This window comes from Callithrix jacchus, chromosome 2, assembly GCF_049354715.1.
Source record: "Callithrix jacchus isolate 240 chromosome 2, calJac240_pri, whole genome shotgun sequence".
Classification (NCBI taxonomy): Eukaryota; Metazoa; Chordata; class Mammalia; order Primates; family Cebidae; genus Callithrix; species Callithrix jacchus.
Window position 1 is genome coordinate 137,958,789 of NC_133503.1, and position 20,582 is coordinate 137,979,370.

Here is a 20,582-nt window from a genome sequence, read left to right on the forward strand (position 1 = left end):
ATATAGTAAAAATCCCAAAAAATTTTTAAAATGAGCTGCGTGTGGTGGTGCTTGCCTGTAATCCCAGCTACTCAGGAGGCTGAATTAGGAAGATGGCTTGAGCCCAGAGTTAAAGGCTGTAGTGAGCTATGATCGCATCACTGTATTCCAGCCTGGGCAACAGAAGGAGACACAGTCTCAAAATAAATACATAAATACATAACAAAACAGTTAATTATATTATGCAAATTTTACCTCAATAAAAAACCTAACAACTCTAAGAAAAACAAGTCACAGTCCACCGAGGGGGCTTCCAGAAGCTGTCATCCTCTGCCAGCACCGTGATAGGAAAAGAACACGTCTTGCTAGGGTTAAATGATTTGGCCCAGCTCTGCTGCATGTGATTTCAGCCCCACAACAAACATCCTCACACTTTCAGCATTTTCAACACTGGGAGGTTTGCAGACTTCAGTTTCAGTCCCAGGTTTGCTGAATACTGTGAAGGACTGAGGGAACTGGAATAGGCTTCCATAACCACAAGGTCAAACTTATTCCTGAGCAGGTCAAACCCCTTGCTTAACGTTTATTAGCATAGCATAGAAATGTAAAATACCCAGTTACAAATCCCAATGCCGAGCCATTAAAAAGGTTCTTGATTAATATGAGAACTCATAAATGCTTAAAAGTAATTCTACCTAGAAGTTTCAGCTCGAGCATTTTAAACAACAGCAGAAGGAAGTTTTGTTCTAATTTTTAGATGTGAATAATTAACCACCCAGGAGGAAAAAAATAGCAGAATTTTAAGAGCAGTTCAAGCCAATAAATGTCCAATTTAAAAATAGATTAGTACAGCTGGTACCAACTGCCTCCCTGACTTATCTCAGTGGCAATTCACATGAAATCAGTCATTACTTCAGTCAAACTGTTGGAGCATGTCCGACCCTTTGCTCTGATTTCAGGCACTTAAATGCTGGAATACACCAATTTGGGGAGAGATTATGGGTTGTGTAAAAGGCAATAAAAAAATTCACATTTTTGCTACATGAAATTTTGTTACCAAAAAAACTATTACTACAGATTTCATATTCTAAAAATCAGTTTCTTCCAGTTAGAAATACTAATAGTCATTATTTCTTAAGGTTTAGATCTAGAATTAAATAAATACATATTAACACACCGACTATACCATAGGCTTTGGCTAGCAGTATCCTTATAAGAATAAAAAATTGGCCGGACGCAGTGCCTCAAGCCTGTAATCCCAGCACTTTGGGAGGCCGAGGCGGGTAGATCACGAGGTCAAGAGAACGAGACCATCCTGGTTAACATGGTGAAACCCCGTCTCTACTAAAAATACAAAAAATTAGCTGGGCATGGTGGCGCGTGCCTATAATCCCAGCTACTCAGGAGTCTGAGGCAGGAGAATTGCCTAAACCCAGGAGGCGGAGGTTGCGGTGAGCCGAGATCACGCCATTGCACTCCAGCCTGGGTAACAAGAGCGAAACTCTGTCTCAAAAAAAAAAAAAAAAGAATAAAAAGGCAATGGTTCAGACAGTTTGGTTCCAGTATGTCTTCATACAGAAAGGCAAATCCTTTCTGAGCCTCTTGAGAAGAGTCTAGTTGCCAAAGTGTCCCAAGAAATTTCCTGTCAAGAAATTTCACAATAAGAAGACTCCAGGGTATCAACATGCTTGAGACTGCCCTAGCATAAAGGCTCCCTAATCAGCTTCTTTCAAAAGAAAAGAAAGGGGAGTAGGAAGAGGAGAAAGGAGGAGGGGAGAGAAAGAATAAAGAGCAGAAGAGAAGAAATAATAAAGAAATGAGGGGAGTAATCTTGTTTCTCTGTTTCAGAAGCAGCTAACCCAGAAGACACCACAGACCAAGCTAAACATTAACCACTGCTGCTGGTAGGCCTTTGACAGCACAGGGTAGTGATGAGGAGCCTGTCTTTCAGAAACCAGCTAGATGGGTTCAAAATCAAGCCCACCACGTAGAAGCTCTGTGACCTTGAAGAAGTTAGACTCTCTGAACCTTTGTTTCTTTAACCACCAATAAAAATAATCTCACTTACCTCCCAGGGTCATAGGTCCAAATGTATAATGTACAAATGAATAAATTAAGACAGTCTCACTCCCGTCGTCATTTCCCTTGTCGCTGAAAAGACTGAGTACAAATGGATAGATACTATCCAAAGAGGCCACATTAAGTGCCTGGACCCTGGGCACTTTGCCCCTCTCCAAGATCTGAAGCACTAATGGCTGGAATCTGGCCTGGAAGGTTGGTTACTCGTGTTGATGCTATATCAGGAAAGTTATAATATAGCCAATGCTATTGTATTTTTTATTAAAAAACAAATTAAATAAAATAATGATCCATTACATATAAAACTGAACTGGAGTCCACAGTTTACGGTGGGAAAGGCTCAGAAGATGGAGGCAAGAATGTAGCTGCAGCATTTTCTTTTTCTTCATATCTAGGAGGCAATTCAGATGGAAGATGTGGAATGTGTGAGACCTCAGAAGATGAATTCGTCCTGGAAATGGTATATATGGATTCACAGTCTCTCTCAGAGGCTGCACCCTGATTCTCAGAAGTTGGGGTCCTGCTAAAGGGAAGGAGAGAGAACATGAAGGGGAGGGGATGGAAACAGTGACACCCCTTAAGTACTAGGTTCTTTTCAAATGTTTAAACACATGCACTTAGGAGTAACTGCAAGAATCTGAGGAATAATTTCTCCCACACTGGGCTTTTCATAGATCTGTTTTGATATGTTACCTTTTCCTTTTCCTAGAGCTGAGTGTAACATTAAGACAGTCTCACTCCTGCTATCATTCCCTTGTCATTGAAAAGACATCAAATACAAATTTACAGACACCATCCAAAGCGAGCACATACACAAGTGCACACGCACACACAGATGTGCACACACACGTACACACACAGACACAGTTACTGTTCTCTGCTATTCCGTCTTCTGGGACAGCTAAAATAAGGTAGACAAACTTATGCCATGGAAAATTAAAACATTAAGCCCAAACCTGAAGCACGGCAGGAAGGCATACTGGCTAATGGAGCGGACTCTATCAAAGGCTGAGCTGCACTGGAATCTATTCTGCTGCTTCCCAGCTATGTGATCTTGGGCAAGTTATTCACCACTAATCCTCAACTTGCTTATCTGTGAAATGAGGATGATAACATTCCTTCTAGAGTGAATATGAGAGTTACATAAACTCATGAAAGAAAAGCCAGACCCTAGGACACAGAAATCATAGTGGCAGCAGCAGTAGTTTAAGTTACTAGACATTGATTTTAGGGTTTGGGGAAGTTTATCCTTAGAAGAAAAAAAAATACGAACATTCACGATGAGAACTCTACAGAGGTCCAGCCCTAGCCTGCCCTTTCTTCACACAGGGCTGCTCCTACATGCATCTCCCTGGATCCCCCATCACAGCCCCTTATGAAGCTCTAAAGCAAACTCTGTCCTTGTCAGCCACCTCTTTCTCTCTCCCATCAGATAACCTGTCCCCCTACTTTTGTGGAAAAGAATCTCTATATAACTTCATTCCCTCCAGGCCCCAGAGGAAAGGCAGGGGTCCACCTGGCCCCTGCTCCATCAGGGCAGGGTAGAGTGGGAGTTCCTTAAACATGAACGACAAGGTAAGATGGTGCTGTCACCAGCAATGAGTGCCAGTCTCTCTGTCCCTGCTGCTTGTTGCATGCAAAAATGCACATATCTCATTGTCTTACCCACTTCACTCTGTGATAATTTGTAGCAACGCTCTTCCCTTCCTACATCCTGGTTTCCTATTCTAGAGAGTAACACCAGAGCCTTCTCCAGCTCTGCTCCCTGAGCACAAGATTTCTGGGGTCTGCATGAGCCCCTCCTGTGGGTTTCCCACTAGTCCCTGACTCTTTGTCCTCCTGGTTCCAGCAACCTCTGCAACTCCATCTCCATCACCTGCTCTCTCTCCCTCCCAGTCTGCCTCCAAGGCCCTCATCTCACTGTGCCTCCCCCACCAGCCAGGCACCATCTTCTCCCCACTGAAACTAAGTTCATCTCCCACGTCCTCTCAGTTGGGGACCTCCGAGCTTCCCTGTCATTCACCATGAAACTCATCATCTCTGCCTCTTCCTCAACGTCCTTCTCCATCCGGACTCCCTCCCCAGATTCCTGGCACCTCAGGCCCGGCCCACTAGAGCCTACCTTGCTGCCTTCTGTGTGGGGTGGGTGCTGACCTGATGTTCTCTGTACCTCAGGGAAGGAGTGAATATTGAGAGAGAGGCCCAGCTGTGTTGGTTCAGGGCTCAAGCTGATTTTAGCCAGTCACCCAAGCATGGCTACAGTACTTCTGTACTACAGTTCTTCTGTAACTGTTGGGGATCCCCTGGGACCCTAATACCTCTCCATGATCTAAAGCAGTGAAGCCTAGCATAATAGCAGGGGCCTCCTGGCCTAGCCCTGGCACTCAGTTTGATTGCTGGGTTGCTAAACATTCTTTTTTTTTTTTTTTTTCCTGAGACAGAGTCTCACTGTTTTCCAGGCTGGAGTGCAGTGGTGCGATCTCGGCTTGAGGCAGAAGAATAGGGTCTGGAAGCAAGGAACCTACAGCCCTTTCACGCTGACTTCCTAGAACTAAATTGAAAGGAAACCCTAACTTTCCACCCCTAAGCCACAAAAGGACCACAGACTACTCCTTTTGCAAACTCCCTGCTATCGGCAGGTGGGAAATCGAAAGTGCCTCTGATTGGTGGCTTTTTGCACCGCCCCCGGCAAGGGTTGTTAAACATTCTGAGTATCGCCCCAGTTAGGACCACGTAAAGACAGCTGGAGTAGGCTTCATATTAACCCAGCATGATCACTTCATCATTTTTAACTTACGTGCTGCCCAAAGTTTCCTGAAAGGTACTGTTAATATCAAGACACTAATTCTGACATAACATCAGCAAAAAAAAACACACTTAAATGCCTCCTGGTAGAACCCCAGCCTTAATACTAGTTTGGCCTGAATTCAGGCCTCTCTTGAAGTTCAAATGGAAATTCTTACCCGTAGTTGAAAATACTGTAATATGAAGGGGGGTTTTCATTCGGAAGCTGACTGTTGGTCCCAGGACTCTCCGTGACCGCAGAAGCTGAAGAATCGGGAAAGTAAGGTGGTGGAGGGGGTGGAAATATTATTACCGAGTCACCTAGGGAAACACAATATTTAGTTGAAGGCAGGTGGGTAATAAATGGAAGCAAATTAGCAAAAGCAAAATTAATTAATTCTAAATTTGGCCCATCTATATAAAAGGTCAACACACCTGCTGCTAACTCCAGAATTTAAAAGTGAGCCCATTAATGTATAGAGACAGAAAAGTAGACTAAGTCACCAGGGGCGGAGAGGAAGTGGGGAGGGGAAGGCAGTGTTGCTGTTGGGTGAGTACAGAGTTTCCAATGGAGGAGTTCTGGAAACTGGTGATGGCTGCACAATTGTGACTGTATTCAATGCCACTAAACCATGTAAAAATGGTTTGGCTGGGCGTAGTGGCTCACACCTATAATCCCAGCACTTTGGGACGCTGAGGAGGAAGGACTGCTTGAGCCCAGGAGTTGGAGACTAGCCTGGACAACACGGCAATATCTTGTCTCAAAAAAATTAAAAGAAAAAAATTAGCCAGGTGTGGGGGTACATGACTGTAGTCCCAGCTACTCAGAAGAATGAGATAGGAAGACTGAGCCCAGGAGTTCTGGGCTGCAGTGAGCTCTGACTGCACTACGGCACACCAGCCTGGGTGACAGAGCAAGACCCTGTCTTTAAAAAAAAAAAAAAAAAAAAAAGGCCAGGAATGGTGGCTTACGTCTGTAATCCCAGAACTTTGGGAGACCGAGGCAGGTAGATCACTTGAGGTCAGGAGTTTGAGACCAGCCTGGCCAATGTGGCTAAATCCTGTCTCTACTAAAAATACAAAAAAAAAAAAAAAAAATCAGCCAGACATGGTGGTAGGCGCCTCTAATCCTAGCTACTCAGGAGGCTGAGGCAAGAGAATTGCTTGAACACAGGAGTCAGAGGCTGTGGTGAGCCAGGATTGTGCCACTGCACTGCAGCTAGGTGACAGAGTGAGATTATGGTCTCAAAACAAAAAAGTTACGATTGTTTAATATATATATATATATATATATATATATATATATATATGCCACAAATGTTTTAAAAGTAGGCCTACATTTCAGAATCCAGAGTGCTGACCATTACGGTATGAAAGTGGGCCTATATTTCACAGCAAGTCTAAGCCCAAGCCTTTCTGTGAATTGTTTGCTAACCAGCTGTCTTCCCTCTTCTGGGGTGTCTACTGCTGATAAAGATTTTCTAGTTTTCAGCCTACAGTTTTAAATCACAAGTTAGCTGTTAGCTAAAGTGCCTTGTTCTTCAACTATAGTTTCAGCTCCTAAGCAAATAACAATGAGCCATGCTACAGGCCCTAACTGTTACTTACCAAAATATAGATTTGCATTTCTGTAGCTACTGTTCGTTCCAGAATCCCCAGGTTTTGAGGAGAAACTAGGGACCGGATGCAAACTCTAATTTGAATTATGATTCCAATACAAAATGCACCACACGAGTGGCCCAGAATAGTGTAGGGCTGTGGCTGCACCACTGCTGGGGGCCTGGCGAAGGCCTCTGAGAAGCTGGCAATAGCAATAACAGCTCAGGAAAAATGAAAGAGGCGGGGCTTTACTTTCCTGTAGAGAGGAGACTGGTTCGCACATTTGATGCTTGCTTAGGGTGGTGCAGGATTCTTTAAAGTGTTGGGGGTTCCAACCTGAACAAGCTAGGTGACCTCCTTGACCTCAGCTGCCACAGCTGTAAACTGCAGGCTGGGCAGTACCTGTATCAGAGGACAGGTAGAAGGAAGGACTAGTTGGGATGATTTGCATCTGGCAGTGAACACAGTGCCAAGCACAGAGCCAACTCGCTCAGCTCCAGTGCCGGCCAAGGGCACTGATTTGAATAATGAAGAAACACCCCAAAGATAATTGGCCACTGGCTCCACTCTTCACCCTTCACCTGCCACAGCAGCCTCAGTCATTTCCCAGAGGGAATTTAGCCCTTCAGAAAATACATTAAGTCCATCTCCCCTTCCTCCTGCAAGGAGATGGCAATGAGAGTTTAAAATACGTTTTGCTAATCTAAAGGTGAGAAAGCATAATAGTTGTCCTCCTGGGATTCTCATTTAATTTTTTAGAAGGTCTTGGTAGGTTAGAGGAATTGGGGTTGTGTTCACTTCAATTACACACTGTAGAATAAAGAACCTGTGAAGTAAGCCTTGAGCGCGGGCCAATCACCTCTCAAAAAACACACAATGAAGTGCTCTAGTAACCCTGTTACCTCCAAGGCTCTCCTGCCCTTTGTCCCAGCAGCTCCGCCTGCCCACACCCTCCAACCTGCTCACCCTGGAAAGAGGCCTCTCCCCTGCAAGTTCCCTTTCATGCATCTTTCAGAACTTGATGTCCTCTGTGAGCGCACAACATACACACACCTCCAGGGAGTGCTATCTCACTCACCTGCTGTGTGTCCAGGATAGCACTGAGTGTGTCCAAGACAAGGAGAGCATGCTTCTTGGATTCTAAAAATGTAAACCCTCTCCCACAATATCAAAGGAGAGGAGTTAGGATGCAAGATGGGGGTTTAAAGGGTTAATTAGAAAAGATTTTAAACCAACTTCAGCACAAGGACACCAGGAACAGCACCACAGCTCTGTCCCCTACCTCCACTCTGATTCCAGCCCCCAGGTGGAAGGCTGGGCCTGAAAACTCTGCTCAAACTAGTCCCAACTAAGTGGAAGCACAGCAGCGTTAGATGAACATATTTACTTGTACTGCACTGTGTTCCTCAAGAGCACTGAGAACATCTATCCGATTAAAGAGAGCCCTTTTTTCATGTACTAACTTCCAAGAACACTTGGTGAAGGATGAAAAGGAATCACACCCGTGTGCCCTGGGCAGGGTGCTACGCAAGGGCTCTTCTGTGGGTGTGCCCACACACTAGGGTTGGGACCGTGCTCTGCCACTTGCTAGTGTGTGACCTTAGGTAAGTCACTTGATGTCTACATGCCTCATTTTCTTCCTGTGTAACATGGAGGTACTAATAGGATCTGCCTCCTTGGGTTGTTATAGGTGTGAATGAATTTCACAAAGGGGGACCTTTAAGAACACATGCTAAAGCACTTAAATGTCTTGGGCACAAAAATATACCCTATATAAGTGTTAGCTATTGTGAATATATATTAATATTTTTGTCACCATTATATATTAATAAGTAAGCTGGGAGCATCTACCCTGGCACTACACAAGGAACGGCTACAAATCCATCTGCCCTCCTCTCCAAGGCTGGTGCCATGCAAGGCCAGCAACCCAGTTCCTCCCCTCCAGGCGGTGCTCAGTGAATTCCACTGCTTCCAGTAGACAGTCCCAAGCAGGAGACCCATCTCACTTGTCACACTCCCTCTGTTCCCTCCATGGTTTCTGTTCTGCGGACTTCTTTTCCTGGCCTTTTCAATGTCAGGGGTTTCACAACTTTACTCTTTTAAAAGTAGGAGACTGAAAAAGGGGATCTGCCAATGAGCAGCCATGGGGTTTTTCCTTGGTTGTGTGAAGCTGATGCCAAAGCTACCGCTATTGTCCTGCGGGTACAGGCTCTGGGAAATGGCACTCCAGCTCTTCTCTACAACCAGGGGACCCAGGAAGAACTTGTATGCATTCCATGGGAGAAAGAAGTGGCAGGTGCTGTCATATTCCATCTCGGTTTATCCCACTGCTTCCAAGCTTTGCCTTAGCCCTGCAGTCACAGATGACAACACAGAGACAGTACAGAGGCCCCTCAAAACACCTGAAGACTGCTGGACTTGGACACAGCCAGAGTCCTAGCATGTGAGTGCTGCAGGAATCTTAGAGATGCACCGCTTGTTTTATAGAGATATAAACCAAGGCAGGAGAGGTGAAGGACTTACAAGGACAGCCAGCTAGTGACAGCCTGGGAGGAGAACCCAAGTGTCCCACAACTAAAAGTGCTATGTGGTTTTGGTGTGAGAATAACAGGGGTAACAGGGTCACTTAGTGGGTCCCTAAGGTGGCAGAAGGCTCCAAGGCTGTCCTCACAGTTCTTCTCACTTTCCTCTTAATTTGCTCTGTGACCTCAGTCAAGGTCACTACTTAATATCCCAATGCTTTGCAAAGTAAGAAAGAGTTGCTGGGGGGAAAGAAGTATACAAGATTCCTCTGGGGCTTCCCACAGCAGCAGCATTGTGTATGTACACATGGCGGGGGTGTGTACACACACGTGTGTGAGAGGTGGAGGAAGTGGGAAAGAGAATCTAGACCAGAACCAGGAGCAGCTGGTGAGACCCAGATGCAAAGCCACTGTGATAGAAGCAAGAACACAAACGACAGCCACCCACCTACGGTAATCTGGACAGGCTCAGTACTCTGGATCTGTCCCTCTTCGCTCTCAGAGGCATTCTGGCCAGCATTCAAGGTGTTTCTCTTCTTAATGTGGGCAACCACGAAGAAACACAATCCTACAAGCACAATCAAGGGCCCCATGATCTGCAAAGAAAGGAACCCACAGATCCGGGGCTCCATGTCAGCAGTGTCTGTCTCATTTAGCGGTTCCTGTGCCCAGTCGGAGCCACATCCAGGAACCCAAATGCCCAGGACGCTGATGAGCATGCCGCTTGTCAAGAACAGAAACCCGAAGATGAGGCACTGGGCAAACTGGCGGCTCTCTCCACAGATGAAGGCTCGGTCGGAGTCCATCTGGTGACCTCTCTGCAGCCCTGTACGGAGCTGAAGTTGTGCCCGGGAGCGGGCCAGGATCACAGCCCCAAGCCCAATCACAGCACAAGCAGGCCCCGCCACCTTGAGCACCATGCTGCAGTCTGGGAGGGACTTGTATTGGCATGCCTGGAACCCAAAGATGGAGAGCAGGAGTCCCAGACACAACAGGACGGCCCCGAAGACAAAGAAGCAGAAGATGAGCTTGCTGATGTGCCTGTCCTGCTGGTCCCCATCTGGGTCAGCAGCAGCTGCAGGAGACATGTCCAGAAGAGGCCCCCTTCCCAGAGGCAGGGTGGGATGTGTTTTCTTCCCTCCAAGATTTCAGCAGCTCTGCGAACACAACCAAACACCAAATTAACGTGGGCACAGGTGTTCCAGAACCACCCTGGATTTTTGCTGGCCAAGTCACACGGGATGAAGTCATGGAGGTAGAACTTAATGCAACTGATAAGCTATAGAACAATAAGTTGGTTTATGAGTCAGAAAAACTGGCATTCACAAACTTTTAAATTTGTAATTTTATGATGATCTTCAAAGAGAGGAAATTCAATTACTACACATCGAAGTGTATCTTTATTCAAAAAATGAAAGAACAAAAGTAACTGAGTGTGGTGTTTTCTGAGTCTTACAAACTCCTTTTCCTGGGGAAAAAAACCGGAATGGATGAATGAGGGAAGAACCACAGGGATTCTTTCCGATTCCAAATGCCCCACTTTTCATCACAGCTGCTGTCAGCTTTTCAAGTCAGTTAGTTCTGTAACTAACTTTCCATATCCTGTTTTAGACTAAGGCAGCTTTCCATTTCACGTTTTATTCTAGGGCTACATCTACCAAAGACCCAATTGCAGCAGTTTCAATAGACTAAGAAGGCAGTTCAGGAACACAGTGGGTTTCATAGACTTTTAAGTTGATTCTATCAAAATGTGGTTCTTAGGGTCAGGCGCAGTGGCTTGTGCCTGTAATCCCAGCACTTTGGGAGACAGAGGCAGGCAGATTGCTTGAGCTCACAAGTTTAAGACCAGCCTGGGTGACACAGCAAAACCCCATCTCTGCTAAAAATACAAAAATTAGCCAGGCATGATGCCTGTGGTCCCAGCTACTTGGGAGACTGAGGTGGGAGGATTGCTTGAGCCTGGGAGCTGGAAGTTGAAGTGAACCAAGATCACACCACTGTACTCCAGCCTGGGCAACAGAGCAAGACCCCGCCAAAAAAAAAAAAAAATGATCTTGGGGTTCTCAGCAAGCACAGACTGGTAGCCCAGTTGCTTGGGTCTGGGATGACCCTTGAAAGTGTGGCACAGCAGGTCAGGAGGAGCTCCATCTTCAGAGTGGACAGGTACCCAAAGGCAGATGTGGCCTCTCACCCTCCTCCATGGTGCCACCTACTTCCACAAACAGGTTGAGACTTTGTTAAAAACAAGCAGCCGATAAAATTGCTAGTTACAAAGCACAAAACAGGGGGAGGGGAGGAACTTGGCTTTGAAAGAATAGTATAAGTGAAATCAAGTGAGAAAGCACCTTCCACAAAATCACCCAAGCCCTATACTTCAAGGATATATTAAATATACCAAGTAGTTGCTAAAGAGTTGCCTACTTACACAGAGCTGACTTTATTACCTAGTTCTTATTTTATTACAAAGAATGGGATATTTTACCAGGACCCTGTAAGTCAGGTCCTGCATTTGCAAAGACAAGTCAAAATCATGAAGACTATTTTCACCTGCCCAAGGAAAGAAAACTTTTAAAATATTTTGTGCAGCTCACATGCAGGATTACATGAAGGAATTCAAGACTGAGGCCCTAAGGCCAAGACAATCTTGACAAACAAAATCATATTAAGGAAGGTGGGTCTGGGTAAAGAAAGCAAACAGGTAATCTTACACTGGGAAATACTTTTCCAGGAAAAAGTATGACAGAATCAGAAGGAAGTTGGAGGGAAAAAAAAGGAAAGACAGGAGGAAAAAATGCTTTCGTTTCAAGCTTGGAAAAACGACATACGGATGCAGTTAAGGTGAGACAAAGCATTGTACTAATTAATTTTTTTTACTTTACCATTTTTATTAAGTCAGTAACATCCTGCAGTGAATAAGAATTTCAATATTGAGTATACAGTCGTCCCCTCCCCATTTATCCTACAGGGAGTACATTCCAAAACTCCCAGTGGAAAGAAACCACGGCGAGTCCACGACGGCGAGTCCTGAAACCTATATATACAGTTTTGTTTTGTTTTAATTTTTTTCTGAATCATGCAATCTCTTTTGCAGTTTCAGAGACAAGGAAGAGAAGGGTGATTCTCGGGGGTGGCAAAGTCCTATCAGGAATTCCTTTATTCCTAGTATAGTCAATTTTGCTGTGAGTGACAAGGCTTCAACTGTCTTAAGGCAAATTCCCAAACACCAATAAAGTAAATAGAAGCCCAAAACTGGATCTGTAGTTTCTTGTCCGTGGACTAGTGGACTGAGTACCTGGCTGAGTGTTGATCTCTGATCCAGAACAGTGTGGGAGTAGTCTCTGTCTCTCTCCATCCCCCACAGATGCACCCACAAACGAATGCAAAGACACCCACACTAACTCGCAATGAAACCTTTTCCAAACACCACCCAACACTTAACCTCCCCAAAGCCAATTTTGCCTCCCCAACACTCCTATCAGTTTTCCAAAACACATTTCCAAATTCACAGCACCTCTCCATGTCCAAAGCTCTGGAGAGTTTGGGGGAACGAAACGAGAGGCAAATATCTTTTGTGTGAAATCGGTTTGCGGCTTTTAGGGAGCGCAAGCTCAACCAACAGCCAGAGGGGCTCGCAGGGGCGCAGGTGGGGCTCGGATACCCTGCGCCTCGGCGCTGCCCCGGCTCCCAGCGCCCAACCTAGCCGCACAGCTCAGCGCCCGACTCTCTTTCTCCGGCGCAGGCGCGCGGGCCGGGGCCGCTTACCTGAGGCTGGGTCCGGCGCCCGGCTGGCCGCGCTGCCGTGGGCACTGGCTGGGCGCGGCGTCCGCCTCCGCACGCGGCCTGGGCTGCGCTGGGCGCCCCGCAGCCTACCCCCCGCGCGTCCTGGTGCTGAGGGCGGGCCCCACCGTATTTAGAGAGAGAGGCGGTGCCGCGCGGGCGCGGCGGCCCGGGCAGGGTAGGGTAGGGCAGGGCAGGAGCGACCGGCGGGAGCTGGCCGCCACCGGGGGCCTGGGGCCGGACCGCGCCGGAGTGGAGATCCTGGGGCGGCTTCGGGACCTGGGGCTGGCGGGCTTGCCGGGCTTGGTGGCCTCCACGCCCGTGGCGGTGCGCGCGAGGAATCTGGGAGAAATGGGCATTTTCTACGGCTGCCTGGCCCCCAGGTTTGGCCGGGGCCGGCGAGTTGAGATTCTTCCCCTGGCTGGCGGAACTGCGCGCCGGGGAGCCCCGCTCCCACTCGAGAGCTGGGGCCCCGTTCCGGAGGGCCGCGAGAGAGCGGCGGCGTGAGGGGCGCGGAGGAAGCGCCTGCTCCCCCTCCCGCGTGGTCGCGGCCCAGGCAGAACAGGGTACGGCGCCCCTGCCGCCTTGCCCTTGACCACTGCAAGGTCCGGGGCAACCACACCCAGCGCCTTGTGGCCCTCCTGCTGCTCCGGAGACCCAGACCGGGGTTATGGGAGCAAGCGCCTCGCTGAGAGCTCCCCATCGAACAGGATGCGGAGCCAACAGTCACCGAGACGACATGCGCTCCATAAAATGTGAGATTAGGGCCCTCCACACCCGGCCATTCAGGTCTGAGGTCCTGGCTCCGAGATGAGGCGAGCAGCAAGCCCCCGCCAGACCAGCTCTGCCCCTTCCGCACCCGCACGTCTTCGCACAGCCTTCTTTGCCATGGAACCCCCTTCCTGCTTCTCTACCACTCATGACCTACCCCAATTAAACTGGTAACTTTCCCCGCCCTTGAACCGGGAATTTCGGGATGAGTTTACTAATCCCTGTGCTATTTGTAACCTGCTCGGTGACACGTGATACGGATCCAACTGGGCTAGTTTCTATACCAGGGATCAGGGCACTGTGGAAGGTGAGTCAAAAGTTCTCCGCCCAAGCGCAGAGGTGCCCCGAGCCTGGGGATTTCCCAGCCTTGCCTCTTCTCAGCTTCCTGATGAAGCTGATGGCCACTGGATGAACCTTTTCCATGTGCAAGCACTTTACCTGCCTGATACGAGTTATTCCTGGTCGTGCTCACTGAGGGCAAAGTACGAGGTAGGTTTAGCTAATCATCAGAGGTGAGAAGAGATGGGTCGGAGAACGGCTGGGCGCGGTGACTTACACCTGTAATCCTAGCACTTTGGGAGGCCTAGGCTGGGGGAGGCGGGCGGATCACATGAGGTCGGGAGTTCAAGACCAGCCTGACCAACAGGGAGAAACCCCGACTCTACTAAAAAATACAAAATTAGCCGAGCATGGTGGCATGCCTGTAATACCAGCTATTCAGGAGTCTGAAGCAGGAGAATCGCTTGAACCTGGGAGGTGGAGGTTGCAGTGAGCGGAGATTGCACCACTGAACTCCAACCTGGGCAACAAGAGCAAAATTTCGTCTCAAAAAAAGAAAAAAAAAGAAAAGAAAAAAAGAATGGTGGGAGAGAGGCAAAGCAGGCGGGGTGGGGGTCGGTATTACCTGGGCTTTAGGGTTCACCAGGGAGGCAGAATGGACAAGTTCTGGCCAGTGGAATTCGGTGGGGAACTCACCTGGGTGGCCAAAGGTGAACTTTTTCATAGCCAGAGTGCTCGACCTCTGTGAATCCCTGCCATGACTAACAGCCCTGATTATCGTCAAAATAGACAATACCAACACTCACGACCCCTTGCTCTGTGTTTTACCTATAGGCACGAAGCCAGGCTCCTCTGTGATTCTTTGCTATGTGGCTCCAGCAGCTCAGAGAAGGTTGGAGGTGAATGGGCAGATATCCAAGAGTATATTGTACAACAGCAGCCACTGGCTTTCTAAGAACTCAGGATTTGTCCCCTCTGACACAGGCCTGTGAACATCTCTTCATTGTGCAAAAGGGTTTCCTTGTCCTTTTCCTACTCATTCTTCCCTTCCCCTTATTTGAAACTCAATCTCTGGCCATGTCATGCACAAACCTACAAGGGGCCTGTTGATACAGCTGCTCCTCTGGTGCCACATGACTGCAGGCTCACCACCCATGACAGACTTTAATGTCCTGGCACCAAGGACTATCAGATTAGCCTCCACCTGGTATATCTGCTGCTCTCACTGTTTGTGTCTATGGAAGCCTGTTTGACTAAATTAAACACCTTGGAAATTGATCATCGGTCAAGTACGAAAGACATATCGCTAGCCTTTAAGGTACTTATCTTCGTAGCCCACCTAGGCTTAGGAAAAAAACTGAGTGGCCTAGTCACTATCTGGTGGTCTTTCCTAGCCTGTGTGGTAGTGAAAAAGATAAAAACCCAGACCGAATCCTTAGAAAAACGGCATCAGAACAAGATTAGAAACCAACTGGGCTAGTTTCCATACCAGGGATCAGGGCACTGTGGAAGGTGAGTCAAAGGTTCTCCGCCCAAGCGCAGAGGTGCCCTGAACCTGGGGATTTCCCAGCCTTGACTCTTCTTGAATTCAGTCAGTGACTTTAGAAGCATAAAGCGGAGGCATGTGTTCATGTATTCAGCCAGCACGTATTTACCAAGCACCAATAAAACATGCAACTTTTATGGAGGAGAAAGGCCATAAAATATGTAAGTTATACAGAGAAATAGAAAGTGATTAAGCGCCAGGGAGAACAATAATCACAGATGGGGACTGGGGAGCACTGGGGAGATTCCACTTTAAATAGTGTAGTTCAGGAAGAAGGCATCCCCAAGAAGGTGACATTGCAGCAAAAACTTGAAGGGAATGAGGAAGCAGCTGTATCAAATGATCTGTTATTGCCTAACAACTTACCCCAAAACTTTGAAGTTCGAAACAGCAAAAATGTATTCTCAGGGTTTCTGAGGGTCAGAAACTGCTAGTGGCTTACCTGGGTACTTCTGGCTGAGCCTCTCTCGGAGGCTGCAGTCAAGCAGTTGGCCAGGACCGTGGTCATCTGAAGGCTGGACTGGGGCTGGAGGATCTGCTGCCAAGGCGGCACGTTCACAGGGCTGTTGGCAGGAGGCCTCATTTTCTCACCATGTGGATTTCTTCACCTAGCCTCCCCTCACGTGAGTATCCAAGGGAGAGCAAACGAAGAGGAAGCTGTTTTCTTTTCTGACGAGGCTCTACACTTCCACACCATCACTTCTCTTTATTCTAGTCCTTGGAATTGAGTCACAAAGTCAGTGGGAACAGGATTAGGTGCCACCTCTTGTAGGCAAGAGTAACAAAGAATGTGTAAGCATAGTTTGTGATTTTTGTGGGAAGTAGGGAAAAGTGCTTCAGGCAGAAGTAGCCCCAGGTGCAAAGACCCTTAGGTGGGAACACACAGATTAGCATATTCAAAGGAGAGCAAGAGGCCAGAGTGGCTGCAGCTGGTAAGCAAGGGGGAGAGTAGGAGAGGAGGTGAGAGAGGAAAGGCATGTGTAGGGCCAAGAACAGCAGGTTGTGCAAGACCTTTGAGTGGGTGGGAAGCCTTTGGGTGGTTTTTGAGCTGATGTGATGAGCTTTGCAGTGATGTGATCTAATTTCTTTTAAAAAAGAAATTGGTGGCTGTTGCATAAGAATAGCCCAAGGAGGAGGAAGGATGGAAGGGAAGAGGCCAGTTAGGAGGCTGTGACAGCAACCCACGACCGATGTCTGTGGCTTATGTTTGAAGGTGACAAAAGGGATGAGACTCTGGATATACCTTGAAGATAGAGTCAATGGGATTTTCCATGGACCATATGTGGGCTTTGATTCCAAGGTTTTGGGCTTGAGCAAGTGGAAGGATGGTTCTGACTGGAGCAAGATGGGGAATCCTGGGACTGGGACAAGTTTGAGGGAGGGGGTTTCAGAGTCCACTTGGGGACGTGTTAATTTTGTCCATTAGACATCCAAGTAGAGAAGCTGAGTAGGCAATTGAATATACTGGCTTGGAGTTCAGGAATTCAGAAGGAATACCTTCCTATGATGTGTGAACGGCATTACAAAATAGAGAAGAAGTTCAGCCTCCCTCTCTAAAAGACTAACAACTAGTCCTATAGAGGGCTCCAAACACACAAAGCAAGGGACGGGCTGGTGTCAACCACTGTGCAGGTTTCAGATGTTTCTGGGGTACAGAGGGCAGCTAGTGCAGCTGGGATGGATGAGTTTCTACCAGCGCAGGGGGCTTCTGCTGCTCTGTTCCCAAAACAGTGCCCTAAGGAACACATATCCTTCCCTTCAACAAGACAGGCCACGTACTTCTTCCCTGGGCACTGCCAACCCTGAGCAAAAACTCAGGGCAAGTGGTGTGGACTGACCTGCAGAGTTCAGTGTCACCATTTTTCAGAACTCACAAGATTGCAGAAAGATAATCAGCTAATCAAGTCGGCCAATGTCTAGGTCTCTTTTCTCTCTTGGTCTCTGTCTGGTTCTGCCCCAAATTAATCCCAGCACCCAAAAGCACTCATTTCCCTGCTTCCAATTTCTGATGTTTTCTGAGGCCCAGCTGGGCTTGGTTTATAGGAATTTGTTCTTGAGTGCTCAGTCTTGGGTCCATGTTTCAACACATACTCCCAGGACTCCCAATGACTCCTCTGAATGGAACTGGGCCTCATCCAGCTGCATAACCCTGAAAAGGGTGCTACCAAGGTCCCTGGGGCATTTTCCTCCGCCCTAATCCCCAGGTTGGACTTAGGCCCGAGGATCTGAGAGACATTTCAGGAGTATGAGTAGAGGTTGACTAATTTGGAAAGCTTGAATTGAGGGTTTAGACTGGCTCCCTTGGCTGATCCTGAGTGCAAAGGCTAATGTTTTGCAGTCATTTTATGGCCTGAGATGGTGCTGTTGATTTTGCACGGTTAATAACAGCTCAGCCTGAGGGCTGCTAGCCTTAGCCAAGGGTGTAGAATGCAAGCACTTGTTAAGGGAAAGTAAGAATCTGCTGGGAGCACACTTGGCTTTTCCAAGGAGGCCTCTGTACTGCCAAGGGAGAGAGACCCCCCTCAGCAGTGGCCACAGCATCTGGGCTGTGACTAGAGAAGACCAACTTGTTGATATTAACAGTTTATGGAAAAGTACTGTCTATTCACTCATTCACTGCTGACTGTCTCCCAAAGAATGTACTGTTTCTCCCCAGCATGTAGAAAGGGGATGAAACAAACTGAGTTTAGATCCTGGCTTTGTTACTTATCAGCTGTGTGACCTGGGACAAGTAAACATCTTTTCTGTGCCTTAGTGCCCTCATCTGTAATGTGGGAATAACCAGACCTACCTTGAAGCGTGTCTTGCTTGAAGAGTAAATATCTGGCACATGGAGAGCAATCAATAAATGGATTTCTCCTTAACTACTACTCATCTAGTTACGCTCATCTGATCTACCACCTGTGGCTCAGGAAGCTTGAGCTGATGAATCCATGGAAACTGTAAAGCGATAGCAGGGGTGGGAGTTCAGGGTGCTCACTGAGAGCAAAATGTGGCTCTGTTGACTTCTGATGCCCAGTTGGCAATGGTCGGAGTTCCCAGCCTGCCAGCTCAGCTATTTCTCCTTATAGCTCACCTCCCAGTTATTTCTAGGAATTCTCAAAGGTATGTATCACATGATCTCAAAAACCAGCCCGTCCAACTTGAGTTATCTGCCCTGTTGATCTACCTTTATTTTGCCAAGGTCTGCAGCCTCCAAAGCTTCTGAAATGGGCCCTGCTGCTGCTGGTATCTTTAGAAGGGCATGTGGTATCCTGTCAAGGGTGATTCCTTAGCCAGTCAGTGGCCCACGGCTCAGGATTCTACCTGCCTCACATCTCCTGGATCCATCAGGATGTCTTAGCCCAATCTCCATGCCCTTGGTTCTGGCTCCTCCACTACCTGGTTGCCACTGATGATTCCAAGAAGGATTCAGATCAGCTCACAGTGCTCCAAAAATATAGCAAAGTGAAACAGATGTGCAAATAAATGATACAAACAAAAGAAGAAAAAGAAAGAAAAGACTTATTGTATATTCTACCTCCTTTGAACAGCTTGTTGTGGATGTGCAGGGTGGTGTGGGAACCTTCTGATGTCATACATACAAGTAACTTACCTGTTTTCAGATCAGGCATGGAAACTTGTCTGAGACACTTGGAGATGACTCCCAAAATGGGCTGACCCAGAAATCCAGAAAGGGGCCATCTGACTGTCCCAAGGTGCTGTACATCAGGCACATGCCACCTGGTGAGGGGGGGCGGTGGGCAGAGGTCTCCCTGGGTGTGACCGGTCCTCTCCTTACAGTCACACACTTGATTTCTCCCACAAAAACTTCTGGCCTCAAAAATTAATCAATACTTATCTAAACACCTGAGAGCCAGGAGTCTTTGATAACTTAAAAGACAGTTTGGCAGGAAGCCACCTCCTGAATGTCCCAGCTTTTTACAAAAGGCCCTTTGTGGAAGCCACAGAATGCAGGTAAAGCTAGGGCTTGAGACAGTGCTGATTCAGAAGAAAGAAAGAGAAAACTACTTTTTAGGGTTTTTTCTGTTTCACGTACCTCATAGGGTGTTTAAAGAATTGAATGAGTACAGAAAACAAGACTTGCTGTAATTTTTGCTTGGATGTGATTGCAGGGCAAATACTTTCTCTTAAATGAAAATATAATAGCTGGCCCCTACATAAAGCCTACTATGTGTTTTCAGGGATTTACAAATATATTAACTCCTTTGTGTTTCATAAGAACCCTGTGAAGTGAGTACTGCTGCTACCCCACCGGACAGGAGCAAAGGGAGACTGGGTACCTACTCCCTCACCTTACCAGCCAGGGGCAGTGCCAGATGGGAAGTGCCAGGTCTCTCTCCTCTCCAGAGGGAGACTGTGTGCTCTGCCATAGCACTCTTTTCATTCCACCTGGAAGGCAGCTATGTATTTATTATTCAGTATCAGTTTTAAGTCCTTCAAGGGCAAGCTGACAAACTCCCATTCATTCTTCGCAGTTCCAATTAAATGCCATTTCCCCAGTGAGGATGGGCCCTGGCTCCCCGCTCCTCCTTGTTATTTTTATAGTACCTGGTGTTTCGGTGTTTTACGTTCAGGACACTTACCACAGCCTTCGTTGTTTACTATTCCTTTCAGACCACTTCTTTCCCACCCTTTGCTGCTTAAACTATGTGTCACCCTCTGCTCTTCCTGTCACCCTCATAATTGCCTTCCATCTCTACCACTTCAAATCCTGCCCTAATCCTACCTGCTTCTAACCTCTACATGGATGAGTGCTAGAGTTTGGATGTTTATCCCCTGCAAATCTTATGTTGAAATTTGATTCCCAGTGTTCGAGGTGGGGCCTAATGGGAAGTGTTTGGGTCATAGTGGTGGATCCCTCAGGATTAGATTAATGCTGTCTCTGAGAAGGCATTAACAGTTCTAGCTCTATTAATTTTCAGGAAAGCTGGTTGTTAAAAAGAGCCTGGCACTTCCCTCCTCCTTCTTTGTCTCCTGTCTCACCATGTGTGACCTGTTCATGTCAGGCTCCCTTTGCCTTCTACCTTCAGTGGAAACAGCCTGAAGCCCTCACCAGAAGCAGATGCTGGTGCCATGCTTCTTGAACAATCTGCAGAACTGTGAGCCAAATAAACCTCTTTTCTTTATAAATTACCCAGCCTCAGGTATTCCTTTATAGCAACACAAACAGATTAATTCAGAATTCAGGACTTCTCGTCTCCAAATCCATCCTCTTCCAACCACCTCAGCCAATACCTCCTATC

General features: G+C 47.4%; 1 protein-coding gene across 2 annotated transcripts; it reads right to left on the reverse strand.

Annotated features, from left to right (window-relative positions):
• Positions 1-2,302: 2,302 nt before the first annotated feature.
• On the reverse strand, positions 2,303-12,847 carry TMEM171 (transmembrane protein 171). 2 transcript variants are annotated; one of them, XM_035291424.3, is made up of 4 exons: positions 12,726-12,847; positions 9,412-10,120; positions 5,022-5,163; positions 2,303-2,578 (listed from the first exon to the last, which is right to left on the reverse strand). In XM_035291424.3, exons 2-4 carry the CDS (start codon positions 10,049-10,051, stop codon positions 2,383-2,385), a joined length of 978 nt encoding a protein of 325 aa, XP_035147315.1. In that variant the 5' UTR covers positions 10,052-10,120; positions 12,726-12,847; the 3' UTR covers positions 2,303-2,382. The 2 variants fall into 2 exon arrangements, with proteins under 2 accessions (XP_035147315.1, XP_035147314.1); XM_035291423.3 differs by having other exon boundaries at positions 2,303-2,581.
• Between the last annotated feature and the right edge of the window lie 7,735 nt (positions 12,848-20,582).